This window comes from Schistocerca piceifrons, chromosome 1 (assembly GCF_021461385.2).
Source record: "Schistocerca piceifrons isolate TAMUIC-IGC-003096 chromosome 1, iqSchPice1.1, whole genome shotgun sequence".
Lineage (NCBI taxonomy): Eukaryota > Metazoa > Arthropoda > Insecta > Orthoptera > Acrididae > Schistocerca > Schistocerca piceifrons.
The window spans coordinates 1,057,588,243-1,057,611,344 of NC_060138.1; the positions used below are offsets into that span (position 1 = coordinate 1,057,588,243).

At 43.1% G+C, this 23,102-nt stretch overlaps 1 protein-coding gene across 1 annotated transcript in view; it reads right to left on the reverse strand.

Annotated features, from left to right (window-relative positions):
- Positions 1–23,102, reverse strand: part of LOC124777508 (protein D2-like) — a 63,943-nt gene that overhangs the window by 40,215 nt on the left and 626 nt on the right. The window contains exon 2 of the mRNA XM_047252958.1: positions 4,321–4,413. Coding sequence (XP_047108914.1) covers positions 4,321–4,413 — 93 coding nt within the window. The remainder of the gene's footprint in view (positions 1–4,320; positions 4,414–23,102) is intronic.

Sequence of the window (23,102 nt, forward strand, 5' to 3'; positions counted from 1 at the left end):
TCGTCTGGACGACGGAATGCGAACGCGCCTTTCGCCAGTTGAAATCGGCGTTGCTTTCCAATACTTGCCTTACGCCATTCGATCCCCAGAAACCCCTTTTGTTGATGGTAGATGCATCGGATTTCGGGATCGGTGCTGTGCTTGCGCACAAAGATGGAACGCACGATCGCCCTATTGCCTTTTCGTCCAAATTGCTCTCGCCTGCGTAAAGAAATTATTCACGGATCGAGAAAGAAGCATTGGCTCTCGTATTTGGTGTTACAAAGTTTCATGATTTCTTGTATGGTCGTCACTTTACCATCATCACAAACCACAAACCTTTGACATCGCTTTTTCATCCGAACAAGCCTGTACCTCCACGTACAGCGCAGAAATTCATTCGCTGGTCCATTTTCCTCTCGCAGTACCGCTACGATATCTTGTATCGGTCCACTGCTAAGCACGGAAACGCCGATGCGTTGTCCCGTTTGTCTGTTGCTGAGGATAGAGCATTCGATTCTTCCGAACTTGCCTGCATTTTCATTGATGCGGAAACCGATGCCGTGGTCGAATCGTTTCCGATTGATTTTCGTCGTGGAGCTACAGCCACAGCTGCTGACCCTGTCCTTGCTACCGTTCTGCGTTTTGTTGCTACGCAATGGCCCTTGTCAAAGTCACGGATCGAGGATCCGTTGGTTCGCCGATTTTTTGCTCACAAGGAGAGACTTTTTGTTTGTCGTGGTGTTTTGCTGTTGCGTTCTGATAATGATCAGTCCAGGGTCGTGGTCCCACGTTCGTTACAGTCCTCTGTCTTACGGCATCTCCACCAAGGACTTTGGAGTATAGTGCGAACGAAACAACTTGCTCGTCAGCACTGTACTTGGTTCGGAATCGATGCTGCGATTACGAATATGTGCTCTTCTTGCATGGCGAGTGCCGAACAACGATCCGCACCACCGCGGAAATTCTTTGCATGGCCGAAAGCCACTACCCCTTGGCAACGCTTACACATCGATTTTGCTGGTCCATTCTGGAATGCTCGATGGTTGGTTGTGGTAGATTCATTCAGTAATTTTCCTTTTGTTGTCCGGATGTCTTCCACGACGTCATCTGCCACCATCCAAGCGTTATCCGCTATCTTTTGCATTGAAGGTCTTCCACAGACTATTGTTTCCGACAATGGCCCGCAATTCATGTCCGCAGAATTTCAGTCATTCTGCAAGGCCTATGGTATTCAACATCTGACGTCCGCGCCGTTTTCGCCACAGTCAAACGGTGCCGCTGAACGATTGGTCAGGACTTTCAAGTCACAGATGTTGAAGTTGAAAGAGTCGCATTCTCGGGAGGACGCGTTATTGCTCTTTTTGTCCTCGTATCGCTCTCAAGCTCGAAATGGTCGCTCGCCGGCTGAGTTGCTTCACGGTCGCCCTCATCCAACCTTGATGTCTTTGCTACATCCTCCGCATCAGGTTCCTGTGCAGCGGCAGACACCTGCTTTTGCCCCAGGCGACGTTGTCTACTACCGCAACTATCGAGGTTCACGGCGTTGGCTCGAAGGGCGCATTCTTCGCTGCCTCGGCCGCGCTATGTATCTGGTTTTGGGGGCCTCTGGTGAGGTGCGTCGGCATCTCAATCAGCTGCGCCTCTGTCGTCGCACGGGATCTGCCGCTCCCCGTCTGCTTTCAGCGACGGTGCCGTTCGGTCAGCGCCCTGGGGACCCATCTACTGGCTCGCCTCAGCCCCAGATGTTACCGACGCTGCCTTCCATTTTGCCCCATGGCGACGCGCCGCCGCCGCCGCCTGTTCTCCCGCCGGCGACGCCCGCAGTGGACGCGTCGCTGCAACCGCCGGGCGCCTCCTTGGGTCACGCGCCGCCGATCGCTTCCCGTGACCAGTTGTCCTCCGCCATGGACTTCTTGCACGCTCCGGACCATATGTCGTCTTCACCCGTCGGGTGCCCCGACCCGATGGAGGTCGACCCTTCGGCCCCTCCTGTCTCTCTGCGGGCGCATATACCGCATGTTGGCGTGCACCCTGGACTAGGTTTTCAGGCGTTTCCTAGCTCCCCTCGGACTGAATGGCAGGGTGCGGGTGGCACAGCCTCGACTGTTGTTAGGTTCCCCACCTCGTCGCATACGTCAACATGGGGTCCTCTCCAAGGCGGGCGGAAGCCTTATGCCACAACCGTCCGCCGCTTTGCGGGGGAGGAATGTGGTGTCACCGCCAGACACCACACTTGCTAGGTGGTAGCCTTTAAATCGGCCGCGTGTCGCCACTGTCAGTGATTGCAGACCGAGCGCCGCCACACGGCAGGTCTAGAGACACTTTCTAGCACTCGACCCCAGTTGTACAGCCGACTTTGCTAGCGATGGTTCACTGACAAATTACGTTCTCATTTGCCGAGACGATAGTTAGCATAGCCTTCAGCTACGTCATTTGCTACGACCTAGCAAGGCGCCATTATCATTTGCTATTTATCTTGTGATGCATGTACCGTCAGACCGATGTTCACCAATTATGGATTAAAGTTAAGTATTCCAGAAGCTACGTACTTTTTTTACTAGACTCAACTCCTTTAACTGTTCCAGACCTCACGCCAGCCTGCGTGAGCTTAAACACGTGCCTTTCGGCTATCTCATAGTGGCTTGGCTGTCTTGCCAAGTCACAACAGACTGCATTCGTCTGAGACACATTGTCCCCACCACAGGCCTCATGGTCTGGGGTGCGATAAGCTACAACTCTCGTCCACTTTCTGTGTACTTGGAAGGAACGCCAGCCAGCACTCGGTATGTGCAGAATGTTATTAGACCCACTCTTTTGCCGTTCTTTCAACGGAAAGGGTACGTCTTTTTCCAACAGGATAATGCTCGCCCATTTACTACCTGTGAAACTCTACAAGGCTTGCAGCAACTTCCCTGGCCAGCACGATCTCCGGACTTTTGTCTAATCAAGTACTTGTGGGATATGATAGGACGAGAAGTGACTCGTGGAACAGGTCTTACAGAACTGTGTGAATGGGGCCAGAAGGGGTGACATAACGTATCCCAGGGCAGTATTCTCCATCTGTATGATCCATGCCAGAGTCAGCGCCGCTATTGCCGCCATTGAAGGCTATACCACGTAGTAATGTGGGTGTTTGAACATGGATTGATATCTGATACCCATTAAACGCTTGTGCTATTGGCCTGCAAATGTAATCATTTCATTTATTCCGTATGCGCTGTTGTAACAATAAATCTTAAATGAATTGGGGATTTCTAAAAGGATGTACTAATTCTTTTTCGGCAGTTGGTTTGCTATTTTGTGTTATCTTCCTATATAGCAGAATTATTACGAATTCTCCAACATAACAATGTTGTTTCGAACAACAGGCTGTACAACCCAAAAAATTACTATTCTACGAAACAAATAAACTAACAATTAAAGTAAAACTAGCAACAACAAACAATATTTCGGCTTGAAACTTCCTGGCAGATTAAAACTGTGTGCCGGGCCGAGACTGGAACTCGGGACCTTTGCCTTTCGGGAGAAAGTGCTCTACCAACTGAGCTACCCAAGCACGACTCACGCCCTGTTCTCACAGCATTACTTCTGCCAGTATCTCGCCTCCTACCTTCCAAACTTTACAGAAGCTCTCCTGCGAACCATGCAGGACTAGCACTCCTGAAAGAAAGGATATTGCGGAGACATGGCTTAGTCACAGCCTGTGGGATGTTTCCAGAATGAGATTTTCACTCTGCAGCGGAGTGTGCGCTGATATGAAACTTCCTGGCAGATTAAAACTGTGTGCCGGGCCGAGACTCGAACTCGGCTTAATTATCAACAGTCACTGCTGTTCATGTGTTTAACATTTTCAAATGTTTAACTTGAATTAGGCATTGACATGCTGAATCCTTTCTGGAAATGGAAATAGAGAATTTGTTTTCTCTAAAGCTCGTTCTACAAACACGGCTGCAAGTAACGTAGTTAGTAAACGCCACAATATAATATTTCTCACGAATCGTTGACGCTGTTTACGCAACACAATAAAAATTTGTCGAAATTTGCTCGTTGTTTTCTCCTCGCTCTTCGTAGTCGTGTCTTGCTTTCTAACGTACGACAGTCGTATGAGCCGTCATCGTGTTGCTCAAGGACATCAGTCACTTTCTGGAAGAGATTGCAGAATGACCAGCGCGCTAGTCACACATCTGGCTTGCAACATCGGGAACAAACTGTGCACCAGTTCAAACCACTTAGTGGTGCCTTATCAGGGCCTGCGTCTATTTACAGAGGAGCAAGACTGACAATAACAGGCCGCGACGCGGCAGGATGTTGACAGAGTGAAGTGAACATCCTACTGACCGGGATGTTAGCGACGATCCAGTGCAGCCAGAATCTGCCCGGCCCGTGGCCCGGGACGTCGGGGTCCACCATGATCAGCGTGTAGAGCGAGTCCTGCAACACGGGTGGTCGCCGATCAGAACATATCGGCGCAGCAGTGGCTTAGCTGGAAAATTAAGAGAGAAGTAAATAGCCGAAACATTGCTGACCATTACTATACCAACATGAACGTGAAGTGATTTATAGGAAATGAGGGTCACAGCTACAAGCCATAATCTCATGTTCTCCACCCAGAAAATTAAGGCCACCAACTTAATCTTTTGGAAGCGCTTTAAATCAATAAACGTCTGATACACAGTCCAGATTTAATATTAAATGAGCCAAAAACGAATTGGATTTTATGGTCTGCACTACAGAGAGGTTTTGCGGAAGCTTATGCTTTTAACCATTTTAAGGCGTCTATTACAGTCGGTTATAAGACCACCATTGCTGTAGAGTGTGGTCTGATGATGGTAGTGGGCCACCGAAAGTGGTCGCAATTAAAAAATAACTATAGACGCACATCTAACGGTGCTACTTATTGTTTCACATCGTGATTTAGGTTTTCCGTGGTTTCCCCTTAATTCCTACAGGCCAAGTCCGAGTTGGTTCCTACCACGGATAGTAGAATACACGGAAGAGAACACAAGGTATATGCGCAATAGCAAACCGTGCTGCTGACGTCAGAGTGAACCCAACCAACGCTCTGTAGCTGGCAATTTCAATATCATACTGTATTGTAATTGTGTTTATGAGCGAAAACAAAGTTGTTTAAGGCAGTGTGAAATTTTATTAGTGGTTGGTGATTGAGTAAGGAGCTACCCCGTAATTATCGGTGATTGAGGGATTTTTTAGACTAAATTTGTGAGTGAAAATAATGGTTTTCATCACAATCGCTAGTTGAACTAACCACAACAGACCTGTAGACTTGTAAGTAAGTAAGCCTAACAATAAAAGAAATATTGGGACCCAAAAACGAAGCTACCGTAAAGAAGTATACCATATTTTACAGGTATATATACAAACAACTAATGAAGAAATTACTACTAGACAGAGAGTTAACCGTGAAAACAAACACTGCCGTGTATGCGAGCGAAATCTTCTCACATAGTGTATGCAAGGATACATAAATTGACAGTTTAAGTGGTAATATATTAGTGGAAACTCGAAGTATGACTATTACTTCTGAGAAGCAATACTTGGCTACAGGAAGGTGATGGCGACAACAAGGAAGTTGAAGACATTGTTTCAGATGTGGGAGAATTTTTTGAGAATTTCACTGGCTACGAAGAGGAAAGTGTTCCAGATGTGAAGAAAAATGTTGCGCTCTTAGACATGATTGTAGGATATGTTACTAATAGAGTAAAAAGCAAACACCCCCAGTTAGCACATTTCTATGATAAACTAACTGATCAAGTAAATGTTTCAGGAAAGAACTGGCTTCAAACAATTTCAAGAAGATCTTTAATGAAGTCAGCTGGAAGATTTGCGGGATTCGCTTTGAAAATGTAAAGACTATTTCAAAAATTCCGCACCAATTACATGGATCATAAACTAAACGTTTTTGTAAGGTAAAGGGGCATTATAAATGCATACTATTCCTGGATGGAGAGTTTTGTTGTAATATGCTTCATAAGGACGCGCTCTTTCATCAAAATAAAGCTATCAACAAGGAAAAAAATGCAAAGGTAGTAAGTGCACTGAGAGAGGACAAAGACAAAAACTGAAAAAATGAAAATAGTAGTAATATAACTTTCCATAATAGAAAATCTGTTAATACAGTTAAGAGTTTAAAATGACATCGTTACTACAGGTCTATGTGGTCTACGTTTGTTTGAGCTTCTTCCCACAGAAAAGAAAACCATGACATCCGGGATGGTGAAAGAGGGTGTCGTCCTTCGGAAGCTTTACATTAACATTTCACCGATTGTAGAAGAATAGTCTAATTAATATAAATCTTCACTATATAATAACAATAACAATAAAACACTAAAACACGGAAAAATCTCGATTATTTCCATACTTGTATATGAGCTAAGCATGTGTGCGCCGAGTTCCTACAAGTTTCAGTACAATGCGGCGTGGGGTGAGGGTTCACGGTGACGTCACATCTCAGAGACGCCTGCGCGTGACCCCTGCCACGTACTCTAGTAGCCATAATTCATACTATAAGGCCACAGCTGACTACCTATCCCATCTTCTTCAATCTAGACCTGTAAATGTGTGAATGCCTGTAGGCATAAGGTACGTAATTTTATTATAGTTAAATTATGGCATGTCCAGTGTCCTTGTCAAAAAAACTTCCCTCAATCCTCATGGGACAGAATAACTATTTCACGGTTAACTACTGCTCTATTATTCTATAAAAGTAGCGAGCTTACACAGGATGGGCGAAGCTAGGAAAGCAAGAGTAGTTTGACGCAGGCGGAGAACGGCTTCTTCATGTCAAATGCTGACATGCAACTGACGGAGAAGTTCCTTGGAGCCTGCAACACAGCACGTGTGGGAGTGAAACGTGCATCTTGGCAGTATCAGAGAAGAAGGAGTAAAAGTGAAACGTCCCCTTTGAAAAATTTATACACGACTGTGCTTAAACTGACACACAATATTTTTAGCGCAATGCAATCTGACTTTCAAAAATCCCTACAAAAGAATGTCCCTGACTAACATTAACCTATACCTTTCACAAATCGCTTACCTCACAAAAATCTTGGTTACTCGAACTACTGCAATACAGCGAGCGCCACTACTGCCAGCTAAATAAAAGATTCAAACTACGGAAGGCACTAACTACTGATAGGCATAGTTAGCAAATGAATGTATTTACCTTAATAGTGTTGAAAAATCATAATATACATAGCAGTTCATGATATCCAGTATTACAAATTTCAAAACTCCGCCATCTCTCTCCCCACATCCACCACTGCTGGCGTCTCACCTCCAACTGCGCAACGCTACGCGCTGTTAACATCCAGCTGCCCAACACTACAATGGCAGATTTCCACCAACAATGCAAACCAGCCACAGACTGCACACAGCACATACAGAGCGCTACGTAGCGTTACCAATACAAAAACTTAAACAGCCTACTTACAAAAGTAAATGGAATGCTATTTTGTCGAAAATTGACACAATGAGTAGTGGCTATGTGAAAATACAAGTTAATTCTTAAAATAAAGAAAAAAACAACCACCAGCTACCGATAATAATGCTATTTATTAGGAATGAATAACGCCGTCACCGGTTTCGAACCGATAGGTTCATCAAATGGTTCAAATGACTCTGAGCACTATGGGGCTTAACATCTGAGGTCAGCAGTCCACTAAAACTTAGAACTACTTAAACCTAACTAACCTAAGGACACCACACACATCCGTGCCCGAGGCAGGATTCGAACCTGCGACCGTAGCAGTCGCGCGTTTCCGGACTGAAGCGCCTACAAGTGCTCGGCCACCTCGAAGTGCTAGGTTCATCATCAGACAGCTGTTCACACTTAAAAATACATTACGCTGTGCATATGATATTCGCTGATTGGGACGGACATATCTTGGGTGGTAGTGCTGTCGAAATTCCTGCGTCTTTTCAATTACTCTGTTGACTGTTTTCGAAAATTTAAAATTATGCAACTAATTCCACATGTTGCTACCATCTGTGTAGAATGGCCTGATTACAAATTGTTTCACGTATTCTGGTTTCTTCTGGCCCTCGGTTAGAGTACTTGTGAACATATATGTACATGTACTACCAATCTCTGTGCTCCCTCCTCGCTGCTATTCCTTTTCGTGTGTGATTCCGAAACAGTCTATCTTTATCTACTCCAGTTTTCCGCGAATTTCCTTACAGTATCTGCAGTGATACGTATGTAGCCTACTCACTGATGAGCCAAAACATTATGATTCCCATAGCGAGGTTGCGCTGAGGGTACGTGACTCGGTGAGAAAAGTACGAGGTGCGACAATAATGAGTAATGAGTAATGAGACTGATGTGGAAAAAAAATGTTGCTTACCGTTTTAGTCAAGTTTAGTTTGTCTCCTTAAAAGTAGTTCGCTTTTGATTGCACACACTTTTTCCAGCGCTTCTGCCATTGATAGTAACATTTCTGGAACTCATCTTCTGTAATATCCTCCAAGACCCTCGTCACAGGTTATTGGACATCTTGTGTTGTTTGAAAATGGTGTCCCTTGACCGACGTTTTGACTCTTAGAAATAGAAAAATGTCGCACAGATCGATGTCTGCTGAATAAGGTGGCTGTGGTAGTACTGAAATTTGTTTTGAGGTTAAAAATTGCTGTAATGACAGAGTAGTATGGGATGGCGCATTATCGTGATGCAGAATCCAATTATCAGCAATGTTGGCACGGACACGAAGAACTCTTGTATGAAGTCTTTCTAAAATTTCTTTGTAGTAATTTTGGTTAACTGTTTGTACAGAAGGCACCCATTCTTTATGAACAATTCCCTTGGAATCGAAGAAGCACACAAGCATGCATTTCACTTTTGACTTTTGACATGCGAGATTTTTTTGGTCTGAGTAATCCTTAGGAGCACCATTGCGAACTTTGGCGTTTTGTCTCTGGATAGTACTGAAAAAAAACAACTTTCATCACCAGTGATAACACGGCTCAACAATTCTGGATTGATTTCCGTTTGCTCTAACAGAACGGCTGCCACATTTTTCCGTGTTTCTCGCTGTTGTGGTGTGAGATTTTTGGGGACTATTTTTGCACAAATCTTTCTCATACCATGATCTTCAGTTATTATTAGACAAACCGTTTCTCAATTGATATTCAGTTCTTCTGCAATCATTTTCACGAATAATGTTCGACCAGATCGTACGAGTTCACGCACCCTGGCCAAGTTGACATCCGTCCGTGAGGTTAATGGCCGTCCACTGTGGTCTTCATCTTCAACATTCGTTCTGCCTTCACTAAACATTTTATGCCAACGAAAAACTTGAGCTCTTGACACAACCTCCTCTCAAAAGCCTTCTGAAGCTTACCGTAAGTTGCCGCATTTTCACCCAATTTAACACTCAAAGAAATGGCATACCGTTGCGCAATATTACGCGATTCCATTTCTGTGACGAGAGACACAAACACGTGTTAACTTATTACAGCACAACTCACGACTGAGCAGTTGCATCGATGTGCCACTTGGACTAGAAGCAGCTTACAGACCAAGGTCAAAGCTATTGTGGCGAATGGAGAATCATTCTAGCGACGATAAGTGGCACTAATGCGGGAATCCGCCGACTTAAAACGACTTTGACAAAAGCCATGCGGGAATCCGCCGACTTAAAACGACTTTGACAAAAGCCAGATTGTTATGGTCCAGTGCCTGGGAGCGAGCATCTCGGCAACGATAAAGCTGGTCGGTTGTTCGCGCGCTACTATCGTGAGAATCTATGGAGAGCGGTTGAAGAATGCTCAAACCACGAGTAGGCGACAAGACGTTGAACGTCCATACGTCAATACCGAACATCGGAATCGGAGGCTTACCCGCTGTCCAAAGCAGTATAAGCGGCGATCTGAAGCAGATCTGACGAAAGAGTACAGCTCTGGCGCAGGCGCAAGTGTTTTGCAGCACATCGTTCAGCGAACAGTGCTGAACATGCTGTTCCGCAGCAGAAGACCCCTACGTGTTGACACAGCAATATCGTCAGTTATGATTACAGTGGGCACGGAATTATCGAGATTGGACCACGGATCAATGGAGTCGTGTCGCATGGTCGGATGAATCCCGTTTAAAGTCGAACCAGGTCGATGGTCGTGTCCAGATAGGCCGTCACCCAGGCGAACGGCTGCTTGAAACATGCAGCGCGCCACGGACGCGGGTCGATGGGAGCAGTATTTTGTTATGAGTGACATAAATCTGGGCTTCCTAGGGACCTGCTATAGTAATCAAAGGCAACATGACAGCTGTAGACTAGGTGAATATTATTAGGGACCACTTGAGACGGCTTACACTTGATGTCCTCGACAACTGCGGCATCTTCCAGCAGGATAACAGCCCGTGTCACAAGGTCACAATCGTGCTGCAGTGGTTTGAGGAGCATCATAATGAACTCACACTGATGTCTTGGCCATCAAATTCGGCCTATCTGAATGCAATGAAACCCAACTGGGACGCTCTCGGGCGCCAGTTCCACGCCCGAAAATTATGTGAAGTGTGTGACCTGTGCTTACGCATCTGGTACCACAGACCTCTGGAAACCTATCAAGTACTTGTCGAATCCATGGCACGCAGAATCACTGCTGAATTGCGTTCCAGAGGTTGACCAACACGCTTTTAAGTAAGTGGGCGTAACGTTTGGCCTCAACAGTGTATTTCTACAACACTCGGACAATCTGTGAGCTTTGTAGGTCTGTATTCTTCATCTAGGCTAATATGCCTTGCGCATCCTCCTTGTTACAGTTCTGAGGCGAGAATTCAGTTCTAAGACAGAAGATTCCGTTTAAAATTTCTTCGTTATCTACACCAACTTTAATGTTTAGTAGGTTTCTGACGTTATCCCTTGCCTTCACCTATTCATTTTACTCAGACTTCAACTAAACCCTCTCCTAGAAAGCTAGTGAGTAATAATTTTCGACTTTTAAGACGAACTCATAGCCAGTCGCACCGGCGCAAGCAAGAACCGGTACATAAATATCAAGTACGTCATATTCTTACACCTGCGGCATCATAAGTTAGCATAGTACTACATCTGGACACTACAACACAAACCAGAAGAAAAGGGCCTAAAATACACTGTTGTGTACAAACGTAATTTATGAAATTCTGATGCTCTCGCTAACTGAAAGTATTGTAACTACTGTAAGCTCTTGCTCCATTGTATTCATTGATCTCTAAGTATTTCTTGTTCGTGTGCATAGAACACCGTGGTGATGAACTGAGATCGGAACCAGCCTCAGCATAAACATACATTTTAAGATAGCCTGTGTACAGTGAATTTTATAAAATATTTATTAGCTGTTGAAATTGCCTTACAAAAATGTTTTTAATTAGTTTTATCCGTCTCGATGAAGACGTGGTGATGAATCCGCATCTGAAGGATTTTAAATAAGTAGAAATTCCTTTGTTTACAACAGCTACTTAATTTGATCTTTTGTTATAGCAAGACAGATTCTGAAATACATAATTCCATTTCCAAGTACACACTGTCTTTCGATTACCGTGGCCGAAAGAGTGCACTGAATACTCATCTAAAAATATGTTGCGGGCACACCTGTGTTGTAAACTTTTTCAAATGATCGTTTTAATCAAAAACATACAAAATTAGAAGGAAGTAGAAAATACGAAATATGCACTTTTACTGCACGACCGCTACGGTCGCAGGTTCGCATCCTGTCTCGGGCAAGGATGTGTGGGATGTCCTTAGGTTAGTTAGGTTTAAGTAGTTCTAAGTTCTAGGGGCTGATGACTGACCTCAGCAGTTAAGTGCCATAGTGCCCAGAGCCATTTGAACCATTTTTGCACTTCTACTTTTCCCAGAACCTGAATTTTATGCTGTGCATGATAATACGAGACACAAGCAGTGCCCAATCTGACGCTATCCACTTTCTCCTGTGTTACAGAAATCCTCACAGAGCGAGGTGGCACAGTGGTTATCACAGTGGACTCGCATTCGGGAGGATGACGGTTCAAACTCGCGTCCGGCCATGCCGGGATGGTCCCTTTGAAAAGACATGGCCGACTTCCTTCCCCATCCTTCCCTAATCTGATGACCTCTCTGTTTGGTCCGCTCCCGCAAATCAACCAACCATCCAACCAAAAACCCTTGCCTTACCTTTCCATTGCTGAGATTTACGCTTATCGACGGTGCAACGCTACCAGTTCGCCTAACTTGACTAAATGTTAGACTGAATCTCTCTGACCAACTAGGCATTATAACGTGTAGACCCTATTAGCTTTAAAGCCATTGGCTCTTTTCTGCGTACAACAATATTACAATTTGTGCTGGTCTTGTATTTGACAAAGATACAGAGTATCAAAAGCATCGGTCTTTGACTCGGCTGGCAGTACATATTGATCTACATACTCGGTAACGGTTTTCACAACTGCGGCGTTATACCATCCTTTTGTGTCAGTGCGTATTTATACGTTCCTTAAAGAGTGCAAGACAGAGCACACTGAAGTGAACGGAAGAAATCGTGTGCGATCAGAAGCGACATAATCCGCACGTCAGCACTGCATGCACAGAAAGCAAACTATCATGACGTAGAGTGCTGAAAGGAAGACAGCAAATTCTTGCTTTCTCTGCAGCCGCTGCACTATAGGCCATGGCAGTGAAGAACACGAAAGAAAATGAAAAACGGTCGGTTGGGTGAAAAATTGGGTGAGCTTACGAAAGGAGGGTGAAAGTTTAAAATTTCTTCAAAAATCTTCTTTTAGAGAACATATACTCATTTCTAAATGAATTTAAAATGAGAGAATATAGTTATTCCTATTGGACGTTGTGCAACAGACCTTCATCTTCCTCCCATAAGATGCACTATCAGGACACATGTCATATGTCGTATACGACACTTAGCTAAAAAATGTTTTTCCCCTTATAAATCAGTTTCATTTGACTTACATACGTAACACATACTAACGTTGTTTCCTGATGCAAACGAGGGAAAAAAAGGAAGTCGTGTCGGGTCTGACATCACCTCGTGGTAGGATGGTTACCCCTTTCTGACTCTCTAGCTACATTTGTGTACAATAACTTCTAATGTGTCTTAGCTGCAAGAGAATCATTTTTTCCCAATGGAAACCTGAGGTATACATTTGCGAATGTTCATCCTTTTCATCGTGCGCAAGTGCTGCCAACTGTCGGTCATAACTATGAAAACATTAGCAAGTCAATGTAGCAGTGAGCAGCAGCTCGTGACCACTAGAATACACGGATGTGGTTGGTTCGCTATGTTCCACTGTACAAATGAATATTGCTATTGTTCAAATGTGGGTGAAATCCTATGGGACTTAACTGCGAAGGTCATCAGTCCCTAAGCTTACACACCACTTAACCTAAATTCCCGGGCATTTACATATTTGCAGAAGGGCAGCTACGCTAACATTATTTGGTTACATCAGTTGCTTGTCACAATACGGCTTGAGCCTACGGTACTTGGTGTACTTCGTGTGTTTGAATGTCGCATGATAGTGGTGCCAGCTTGTAGGATGTTCCATCTCTTAGGCTGTGCGGATATGAAACTCATTGATGCATAGCGTGGCGTCATTGTATTCGGAATAGTGGGTAAAGGCCCAAGTATCAGCTGTGAATAATACAGCGGTAAAGTATTATAATTTCAGGACTGTGATGAGCGAAGGCTAGTAATAGGTCAGAGATTAATAAATCAGATGCCTTACTGACATCGTAATTAATCGACAGGACAATGAGGCGATCATTAGCCTTTGAAGGATCTGCTTGTTTCAAGAGTGCTTTGTGTTAAGGTAACAGCACATGAAGCACACACTCACTTAAGGCACTAGGACTGTGGGGCACGGACCGATGATTCACGACAGCAGTTGCCTCCCACTGATGATTAATTTTTGACTGGCATAGACCGCATGAGCCGACAGTTGAGGGCTGTCATCGTGACCCTGTGTGATCTGGTGGTTATTTTATGGTTTCTTGTCGTGTTCTGCATTGAAGTAAATGCAATTTCTGCGATGGTCAGTTTATAAGTACATCACTCCTTGAGTCACCATTACGTTTTCGTCTTTTATTTTGCAACGATAACGTCGGTTGTAACACATTTACTTTGAAAAAACCATGTATGTTATTCTGGTACGTTGATTGATACTATCTCTGAACAATCAAATAAAGCCAGTGTAAAACTCGTGTGTCATAGCAATATGTTCTAAAAAGCCAAGCGCGAAAATTCGATTTTTCACGGAGTCATATCTCGGGTTTATTCATCACAAATATAAGGGGTCAGGTGTTTTTGAGTAGTGCTTGACTTACCGACCATATGAATACCTATCGAAGAACGGGCATACTGTATCTTTCCTACAATACAGGGTCAAAATTTAAACGTTACACACTTCCACCAGCCCAGGAAGGCGAGCAAATCGCGTGGTTCGTTTGCTTTAGGTGTGATCTAAGATGGACCTTAGGCAGTTTATAAAAGGACCATTTTTTCAAGGCTGGTTCCTGAGAAAACCCCGAAAACCGTGATTTTTTGGTACGAAAAGTGCCATTTGGGGACGGCCACTGCTATAACTCCTATTCATGGAAGATAGTCGAAATTAATTTTTACCACAGTTCTTGAGATGATACTCTCGTGGAACGCCGAAACTTTGTTCGCTATCGTGATCGGTTAGCGACATCCGGAGGTTCCAAAGTTACCATACTTGGGCAGAAAACTGCAAAAACTGATTTTTAGCCGGTTTTGCCCCGTCGGCCGCAGTTATGTAAATAAATAACCGTAGCAAATGGCTCTGATTTTAGCTGTCCGTTTTTCAGAAATTCATCTAGAAAAGCCAATTCCCGTTTTCGAAAATCTGTACCCGTAATCAAGATAAATACAAAAAACCATTTGTGAGGACGGCAACGTCTATAATTTCTATTCGTGGGAAATGGTCGTAATTTTTATCCCATGCTCTTAAGATGATTTTCTGGGGAACCTTGAAACATTTTGCGATACTATTATCCGTTCCCGAGATTTAGAGGTTCAAAGTTATCTTACTTATGCACGTAAAACACGCATGTTGTGTCAGGTATGAGGCGTAAAACTAGTCTGAAATGACTCAATGGTTCTAATGCCATTAAACTATGTTTTTGTCAGCATTTTTACACCAATAAAACTTTATAATGCGCTGTCTCTGTATAATGGGCAGTTCACGCAGTTCACGCCAAAGTGGTACCACAGTGACAAAAAATAAACTGAAAACGGTGTTAACATAAGTGAAAAGAAATTAAAATAAATACCAAAAATTATGTAGAACTAGAAGACTGCAAATTCATGAAAATATTGATAATCACATTTTTACTCTTTTACGATGCAAATCATAAGCTGGAATTTTTTGATGAATTGCCATCTACGAGCAAAGAATCCAGAAAAAATGTAAAGGAAACGATTTTGTGTTAACCTCATGTTATGTGTACTTTTAAGTTGTTTATGTATGTCGAAGTACATAAATGAGTTGCAGCATATAAACCAGTGTAAAAATGCTCCTATCGCACAAAAATGCGAATGTGATCCTATTTATTAAGATTCTGACTGAAAAGTGTGGTAACAGCTGCTTCATTCTACCTTGTTTAGCACCTTAAAAACTTTCGCAAAAATATTGGCATGCGATCATATTCGCGCTCTTTTTAAACCTGCAACTCACCTCTCACTGCCACAAGCTCCCCTGACTGAAATTTGCGCACACCCACTAAGCAGGCAGTCGCTGTAAGTCTAGCATGCCCATCCACTTCCAGTTGCCCGTTTCACTCACTCATTCAGCCCAACTCATTGTTCGTATCTCTTTGTGGCTCTCCAACCGTCAATGTCTCCTGATGCACAGCTACAGTTGTCTTCGTTCTGTCCTATTACTACTGTCTCCTCTCGCTGTCACTATCTCCCTCTTGTTCTCTCTTACTGCTATTGTTTATTCCTCCCCACTGCTGCTGTCTCTTCTCCCTGTCATTATCTCGCTCTTCCACGTTGTCATTGTCATAGACTCTGTCTCTCATTATCACTGGCACTCATCTATTTCCAATTTCACCTTCTCTTCAGTTCTCTCCCACTGACACAGTCTCCTTCACTCTTTTCCTAGCCCTGTCCTCTCACTGTCTGCTGTATTCCACTGCCACTGCGTCCCTCTCTTTCTCTCACACTGCCATTGTCTCCTTCGCTCTTTCTACATCACAACCACTGTCCACTATTTTCCAGTATTTATTACTTCTCCGTTTCTTTCCCTCTGCCACGGCCTCCTTCTCTCTCAGCACACAAAAGCGCGAATATATTCGCATGCCCGTATTTTTGCGAAAAATTTTAAAGGTGCTGAAGATGGTAGAACGAGGCAGCTGTAATCCTACTTTTCAGACAGTGTGTCTTAATAAAGAGGAGCATATTCGCCTTTTTTGGGCTCCGATAGGAGCATTTTTCCGCTGGTTCCCTTCTGTTCCCTCCCACAGCGAAACTTGTCACTCATACGAAAAGAACTTAAGAGGTCGGTAAAATTTTGATAGTTTACTTTGAAAATTATGAATGACAATGCTGGTTAACTTCTACGTTATTTGATACAGAGACAGCTGAGTAAAACTGAACGTACTCAGACTCTCTTATTCTCATCATCACTAAACTGACACACAATATTTTTTTTAGCGCAACGCAATCTGACTTTTCAATAATCCCTACAAAAGAATGGCCCTGACTAACAATAACCTATACCTTTCATGAATCACTTACCTCACAAAAATCTTGGTTACTCGAACTACTGCAATACAGCGAGCGCCAATACTGCCAGCTAAATAAAAAATTCTAACTACTGAAGGCACTAACTACTGATAGGCATAGTTAGCAAATGAAAAATTTTGATAGAGAACAAACAATGTATTTACCCTAATAATGTTCAAAAGTCATATATATATCTATCAATTCATAACATCCATCTTTAGAAATTTCCTTTTTCTGACGGACGCACGTCCAGATCGTCCGCTTATAGTAACCTCTCAAAACTCTGGCATCTCTCTCTCTCCACATCCACCACTGCTGGCGGCTCACCTCCAACTGCCCAACGATACGTGCTATTCACATCCAACTGCTAAACACTACACAAGCGAATATTCCAACAGTGAGTCCAACCAGCCACAGACTGCACACAGCACAGTCAGTGATTTTCATACACAGCGCTACGAGGCGTTACTAACATAAAATCCTAAACAGCCTACTTACAACTTATTTGAAACCAAAATAACGCTAAACTAATTTTACACCCCAGACCGGATTTTACGTACACAAAAATTTTGCATTGCCTCAGCACCCACAACCGTTCTGATGAAAATAGATACACTCTGTATCATTTTTCTCCGTGTTTCGTCACTTTATAAATTATGTTTTAGCCTCACGCCGCATTTTACGTGCACAAATATGATAAATTTGAACCCCATTATCTAGGAAACGGATAAAGATATCTAGAAAGGTTGTTCGAGATCGGAATCTAGAAATATACCGTAAAAATTAGTCATTTGTTGTGCATAGCCATTTTGGAATCTGCAGAGGAGGATTGGTACCACAAAATCATGTTTTTAACCGTTTTTAAGCCTACAGGTAACTTAATTTTGACGAAATGTACTCTCAAAATTTACGCAAATGCGTCATTCATTTATTCACCACAGGTATACCCATCAGTTTAAATCAGGGTATTCATGCATGTAACCGTTATCACCAATCACCATCCTATTTATTTAATAATTTTTACGTGTCTGTTTCACTTACACATGTGTGTAACTTTGAACTGCCATATCTTGGAAACTATTCAGATATCAAGAAAATTTTGAAGGTAGTTAGAGATCGGGATCTAAAAATTTGACCCATTTGCTGTGCATAGCCATCTTGGAATCCTCGGCTGGGTATTGGTTTGCTGCTGAAGACGAAAACATAATAAAAACCTGTTTTGGGGTTTTCCGGGTACCACCCACGAACTAATGATACCTCCTTAAGTCCCACCAAGTCCACCCTAGACCACATCAGATTCAAAAAGAACTAACCGATTTTATTCATTTGCCTAATCAGGAGGAAGTGTGTAATATTCATACTTTGGCCATGTACTGTAATATAGTGTCACTAAGACGATCCTTCTTTTGAGTATTCAAATGGTCCTTAGACCAAGGGCTATCCAAAAACCTACCTTTTTATCACCAATAGACACCTATGTATGAACCCCGGAAAATCCCTTTTTTATGCCTGGCGTTTCGGAACATATTGGTAAGCAGGCTATCGCATGCATATCGATGAACTGCCGAAACTTCACTGACCTATAGAGTTCGTTTTATCTAAGCATCACACCCTGTTGTAACAGAGAAGAGATGGGAACCAGACGGGAAAATGGTCCTGTCGGAATACAAAAAAGGCGAATGTATTCCTCTTTTAAAGTTGTCAGAGACAGAAAGCTGGTGATCCAGGTGCCCCAATCCTATTGCAGTCTCCCTCGCCAAAAACTTGTGATGAGAACATATTCGTGCTTTATTTGTACGGAAAGAGAGTAGCTTAGAGAAGTGACGGTGGACGAGAGTGCCAGAGAGAGAGAAAGAGGGAACGGCGGGAGAGAGGAACTAGCAGTGAAAGAGAAGAGATGGATGTGGAGCCAAAGAGAGAGGAGATATTGATGGTCAGTGAGAGACGGTGGCGGTAATGGAGAAAGAGGGCTGAATAGTGACAGAAGCGGTGGGAGCAAAAGGGAGAAGACTGTGGAAATGAAAAATATAGATGGGTAGAGACCATTCGTTGGTTTGGGAGGGAGCGGGGGGCAAACTTTTAACACATAGTTGTAGGGGAGGACGCATTTTGGACTGAAATTTTGGAGACTTGGATATAGTGGTAAAAAGAACTGAAATTTTGAATTTTTAAGCTGCCGTGGCGTAGAGACAGTGGCAGTGGGAAAGAAAGAGAAAAGAGGATAGTGTAAGTGACAGGAGACAATGCCGTGGGATACTCTGCAAATCAAACGAGAAAAAGACCACTGAGGGAGAGAAATAAACAGTGGCTTTGATAGGAAGGTGCTGTGCACGAAGGCTTAACTACAGAGAGAGACTGGATAAAAGTATTCATAGTGCTCCGCGTTAAAAGAGCGAAAATATGTTTGCATGACAAAGTTTTTGGTGAAGAAGGAGGAATTAGGATTGAGGCAGCTGGTTCCCGACTTTTCTATCATTCTTTTAAAGAGGGACATATTCCCCTTTTTTGTCCTCCGACAGGAGCATTTTTCCGAAATTTCGTACTGTGGTGATAATTTTGTCGATCATGAAGTAACTTCTGTTTATTTTGCAATTAAATTCTAAATTTGCTACTAATAAATCTCACGTAAATACATCTGTACTTGAGTATGGAAACAGTGATTGCAAAAAATAAATTAACATTGTTTGATGTCAGTTTGCTACTGCTTAGAACTGTAGCAGTCGAAGACGATGAATGGGTGTGGTCAATCACATGAGGAGTGAATGCTGTTCTTCGATTTGTGTCCCATTCACAACTAAACAAGCACCGAACTCTGTTGTAGTGGTTTCATTGGTAGTGGAATGAAAGAACTTTGGGATGCTAAAGTAATTTATTAGCAACGATCTGTGGGCACATTTCTGATGTTAAACGCACAAAAATTGCGCTGCTCTTTTAGAATGTGGGATGGAATTAATAACTGCACTGTTAGGAAGCCTAATAAAGCGACATGAATTTGTTAAGCTGTACATTGTAGAAACAGGTTAGTTATCAGCATGTTTAATGAACTCTTAGAACAGCTGTGAATCTAATAGCGTCAAACTGAATTGTGAAACTAAATTATTCAGCATTTAATAAAATAGCCTAGCAATGTTCGTTCCGCCGAGCTATAAATGATTCAATTTCGCGAACGTTGTTTTCTTTTTTGAGTGTCAGTTCGCAACGATGGGAGTAACTATCGATCATTTTAAACAATACTTTACCACCAGGTTTGACTATTGTTAAAGTAATGCAATGGGGTAAAGAAATGAATTATCAAAGATCCTCTATCTATAAACAGCATGGAATTTGTGGAAGCCACCCGTTCAATATTTCTTCACACAATTTCAGGGGCGTAACCACGTAGATATACTGAAATTTAATTAAATTGTGGTATAATGCATAAGTAGTTGGTGCGAATCTCACTGGCGAAAGATATTTTTGCCTGAATCTGGTCAGCAAGAGGACGAACGTTGTTAAACGTTGATAAATTGTTTCTGGTCTGCGGACTATTATGATAGGGGATTCGTGTGCTGGACGTTGGTGTTCTTCAAAAATTGTAGGTTGTGTGCCAGCGAAGGTCCCACTCTGTTCTTATTCTATTATTAATTATGCAAATGGAACATTTAACTGTTGTTTTATGTGTGTCGTGAGACATTGCGATGCTGTTAATTATAAACACCAAGGCAGCCGAGACTTGGATGCGAGACCCTCGTTGGTGCAGCCCTTGTCCTTTCTCAAGCCGTGAGAGGAGTTAAGCGATGGAGGAAGCGCTTCTTGAATAAAGTGAAAATGTCAAGAAAAACAACTGCAGTGTTGTGGCAGTGCAGCGGTTGAATATGTACGTTGAGCAACGTACAGTATTTTGCCTCAATATGATATACGTACCGATATTTTCGGAAACATTCTACGTTATTGAAATAGATAGCGTCCTAGATCTGAATCGATTATGCAGTACGTGAAGTAAACTTTATTTATAGGCGAATAAATTGTACATTAACTACTTGCTAAATGGGGAAGGTAAAATTCCGCGCTCTGGCACTAGATGGGCCTATCGGCCCGACCCACCGCTGTGTCAGTGGGTGAGTACCCTGCACACCAGCAAACAAACAAAAATGGAGAAAGACTAATTGAACTGTGTCGAGAACACAAAATGAGATTCATGACAACACACTTCAGGGCCAAACCTTGTAAGAAAAAGACATGGGCAAACCCATGCAGCCGCCTTGGGGAATTCCAAATTGACCACATAGCAATCAGCTGGACAAATACTAAAGAGATCATGAACACAAAGGTCAGGAAGAACACAAGAATGGAATCGGATCACTATCTTACAGAAGTTAAGTGCCTTTTGATTCCAAACAAGGACATACTGCCACAGACGAATAGAAGAACAGAAAACATAAAGGTAGACAGAGACAAATTAAGACACAATCGATCCAGATATGAGGAAGGAATTGAATCATTCAATGAATGGGACGACATGAAGCGAAATATGGCGAAACAGGCTGAACTATGGGGAAAGGAAGAAAAGAAACGGAAGCACTAGTGGTGGAACAAGGAATGTGAGGAAGCGGTAGAGACTCGCAGGAAAGCCTGGAGAGACTGGAGCAGCAAGAAGGACCCGGAAAAATGGGAAGTTTTCTTCGGAGCAAGAAAGGAAGCGGCCTGAACAATAAGATGGACCAGAAGACAGAAGATAAAGCAGGAACTGGACGAGATTGAGACCAATTCAGAAAAAACAACGGCTGACACTTTTTCGGGAAATTCAAAAAGAGTCTGATTGGATACAAGGGTAGAGAAGTGTTTATAAGATATAAGAAAGGGGAGCTGGCTGTCAGAGCAAAGGAGAACTGTCGAATTTTTGCAGAGCACTTTCATGACCTGCTGAACTGTGAACCACCTGAAGAAGAGCTGGAACTGGGGACTGACACAGAAGAGAGAGAGCCATGCCCTCCAACCAGGAATGAAGTTGCACATGCCATAAGCGATATGAAGAATAATAAGGCAACTGGAGAAGATGGTATAGCAGCCCAGATGATAAAGTGGGGAGGCAACAAAGCAATAGACAACATGACCAACATAATTCACCAGATCTGGAGAACAAAGAAGTTGCCAGAAGGATGGAGAATGCAATTGTAGTACCAATACACAAGAAAGGGGACAAGAGAGAAGCAAACAACTATCGCTACTAGAGGTCGTACACAAGGTGCTGTCAAAATTATTGCTAAAGAGAGTAGAAGAACAGGTAGAAAGTACAGTTGGCGACTACCATGCGGAATTCAGGAAGGGAAGAGGTTGTGTAGAACAGATATTTATCCTGAAGCAACTGATAGAACATAGGGCCTTAAAAAACAAAAAGACAGTAATAACCTTCGTGGACTTCACAAAGGCATATGATTCCATCGACAGACAGACTCTTGTTAGGATCCTGAAGAACAGAGGACTTGATGGAACTACACAAGAACTCATAAAAGAAATTCTGACAGACACAAAAGCAAGGGTGAGATTCAGAGGAGCACAGTCAGAAGAATTTGAGATCAAGACTGGTGTTAAACATGGAGATGGACTGTCACCATTGTTGTTCAATATAGCTCTGGACGAAGTGATCAGGCAATGGAGAGCAATAAACGAGGAAAAGGGAATACCAAAGACCCATGTGGGGGACAACAGGGCTCAAGTAGACTGCCTAGCCTTTGCAGATGACATAGCAATAGTAAGTGAGACAGAAGAAGACGCAAAGACACAACTCGACAACTTAAGTAAGGTAGCCAGAAAGGTGGGACGGAGAATAGCCTATAACAAAACAAAGACATTAAACACCACTGCAGATTGGGAAACACCAGAAGGCACTGTGCAAATGGTGGACAAATTTAAATACCTGGGAGAATTTATAACTGGAAGGAACAGGAGCAAGGAGGGAATAACAGAGAGGATAAAGAAGATGAGGTCAGCCTTCTGCACGACGAAAGAGATATACAATAAACAGAATATATCCACAGAGGCAAAGATAAGCCACTACAAGGCAACAGTGAGGAATGCAGTATTATATGCTGCTGAGACGATGACACTAGGAAGAAATGGGACAGAACAGATAGAGAAGAGAGAAAAATACTGAGAAAAATACTAGGTCCCAAAAGAAGTGGAGAGAGAGGGATGCGAAGACCTCGGGAAGAACTGTACCAGAACACGAGAACAATATCTGGGGAACTCAGACTCAAAAGGGCAAGGTTTGCTGGGCATGTAGTTATGATGAGTGTGGACAGAATGACGAAGAGAGTGTGGAAACAGGGAGGCCAAGGGGAAAGACAGGAACCAAGTGGATTGTTGAACTTCGAAAGGACTGGTTGGAATTGGGGATCAAGGTCGAAGGAAAG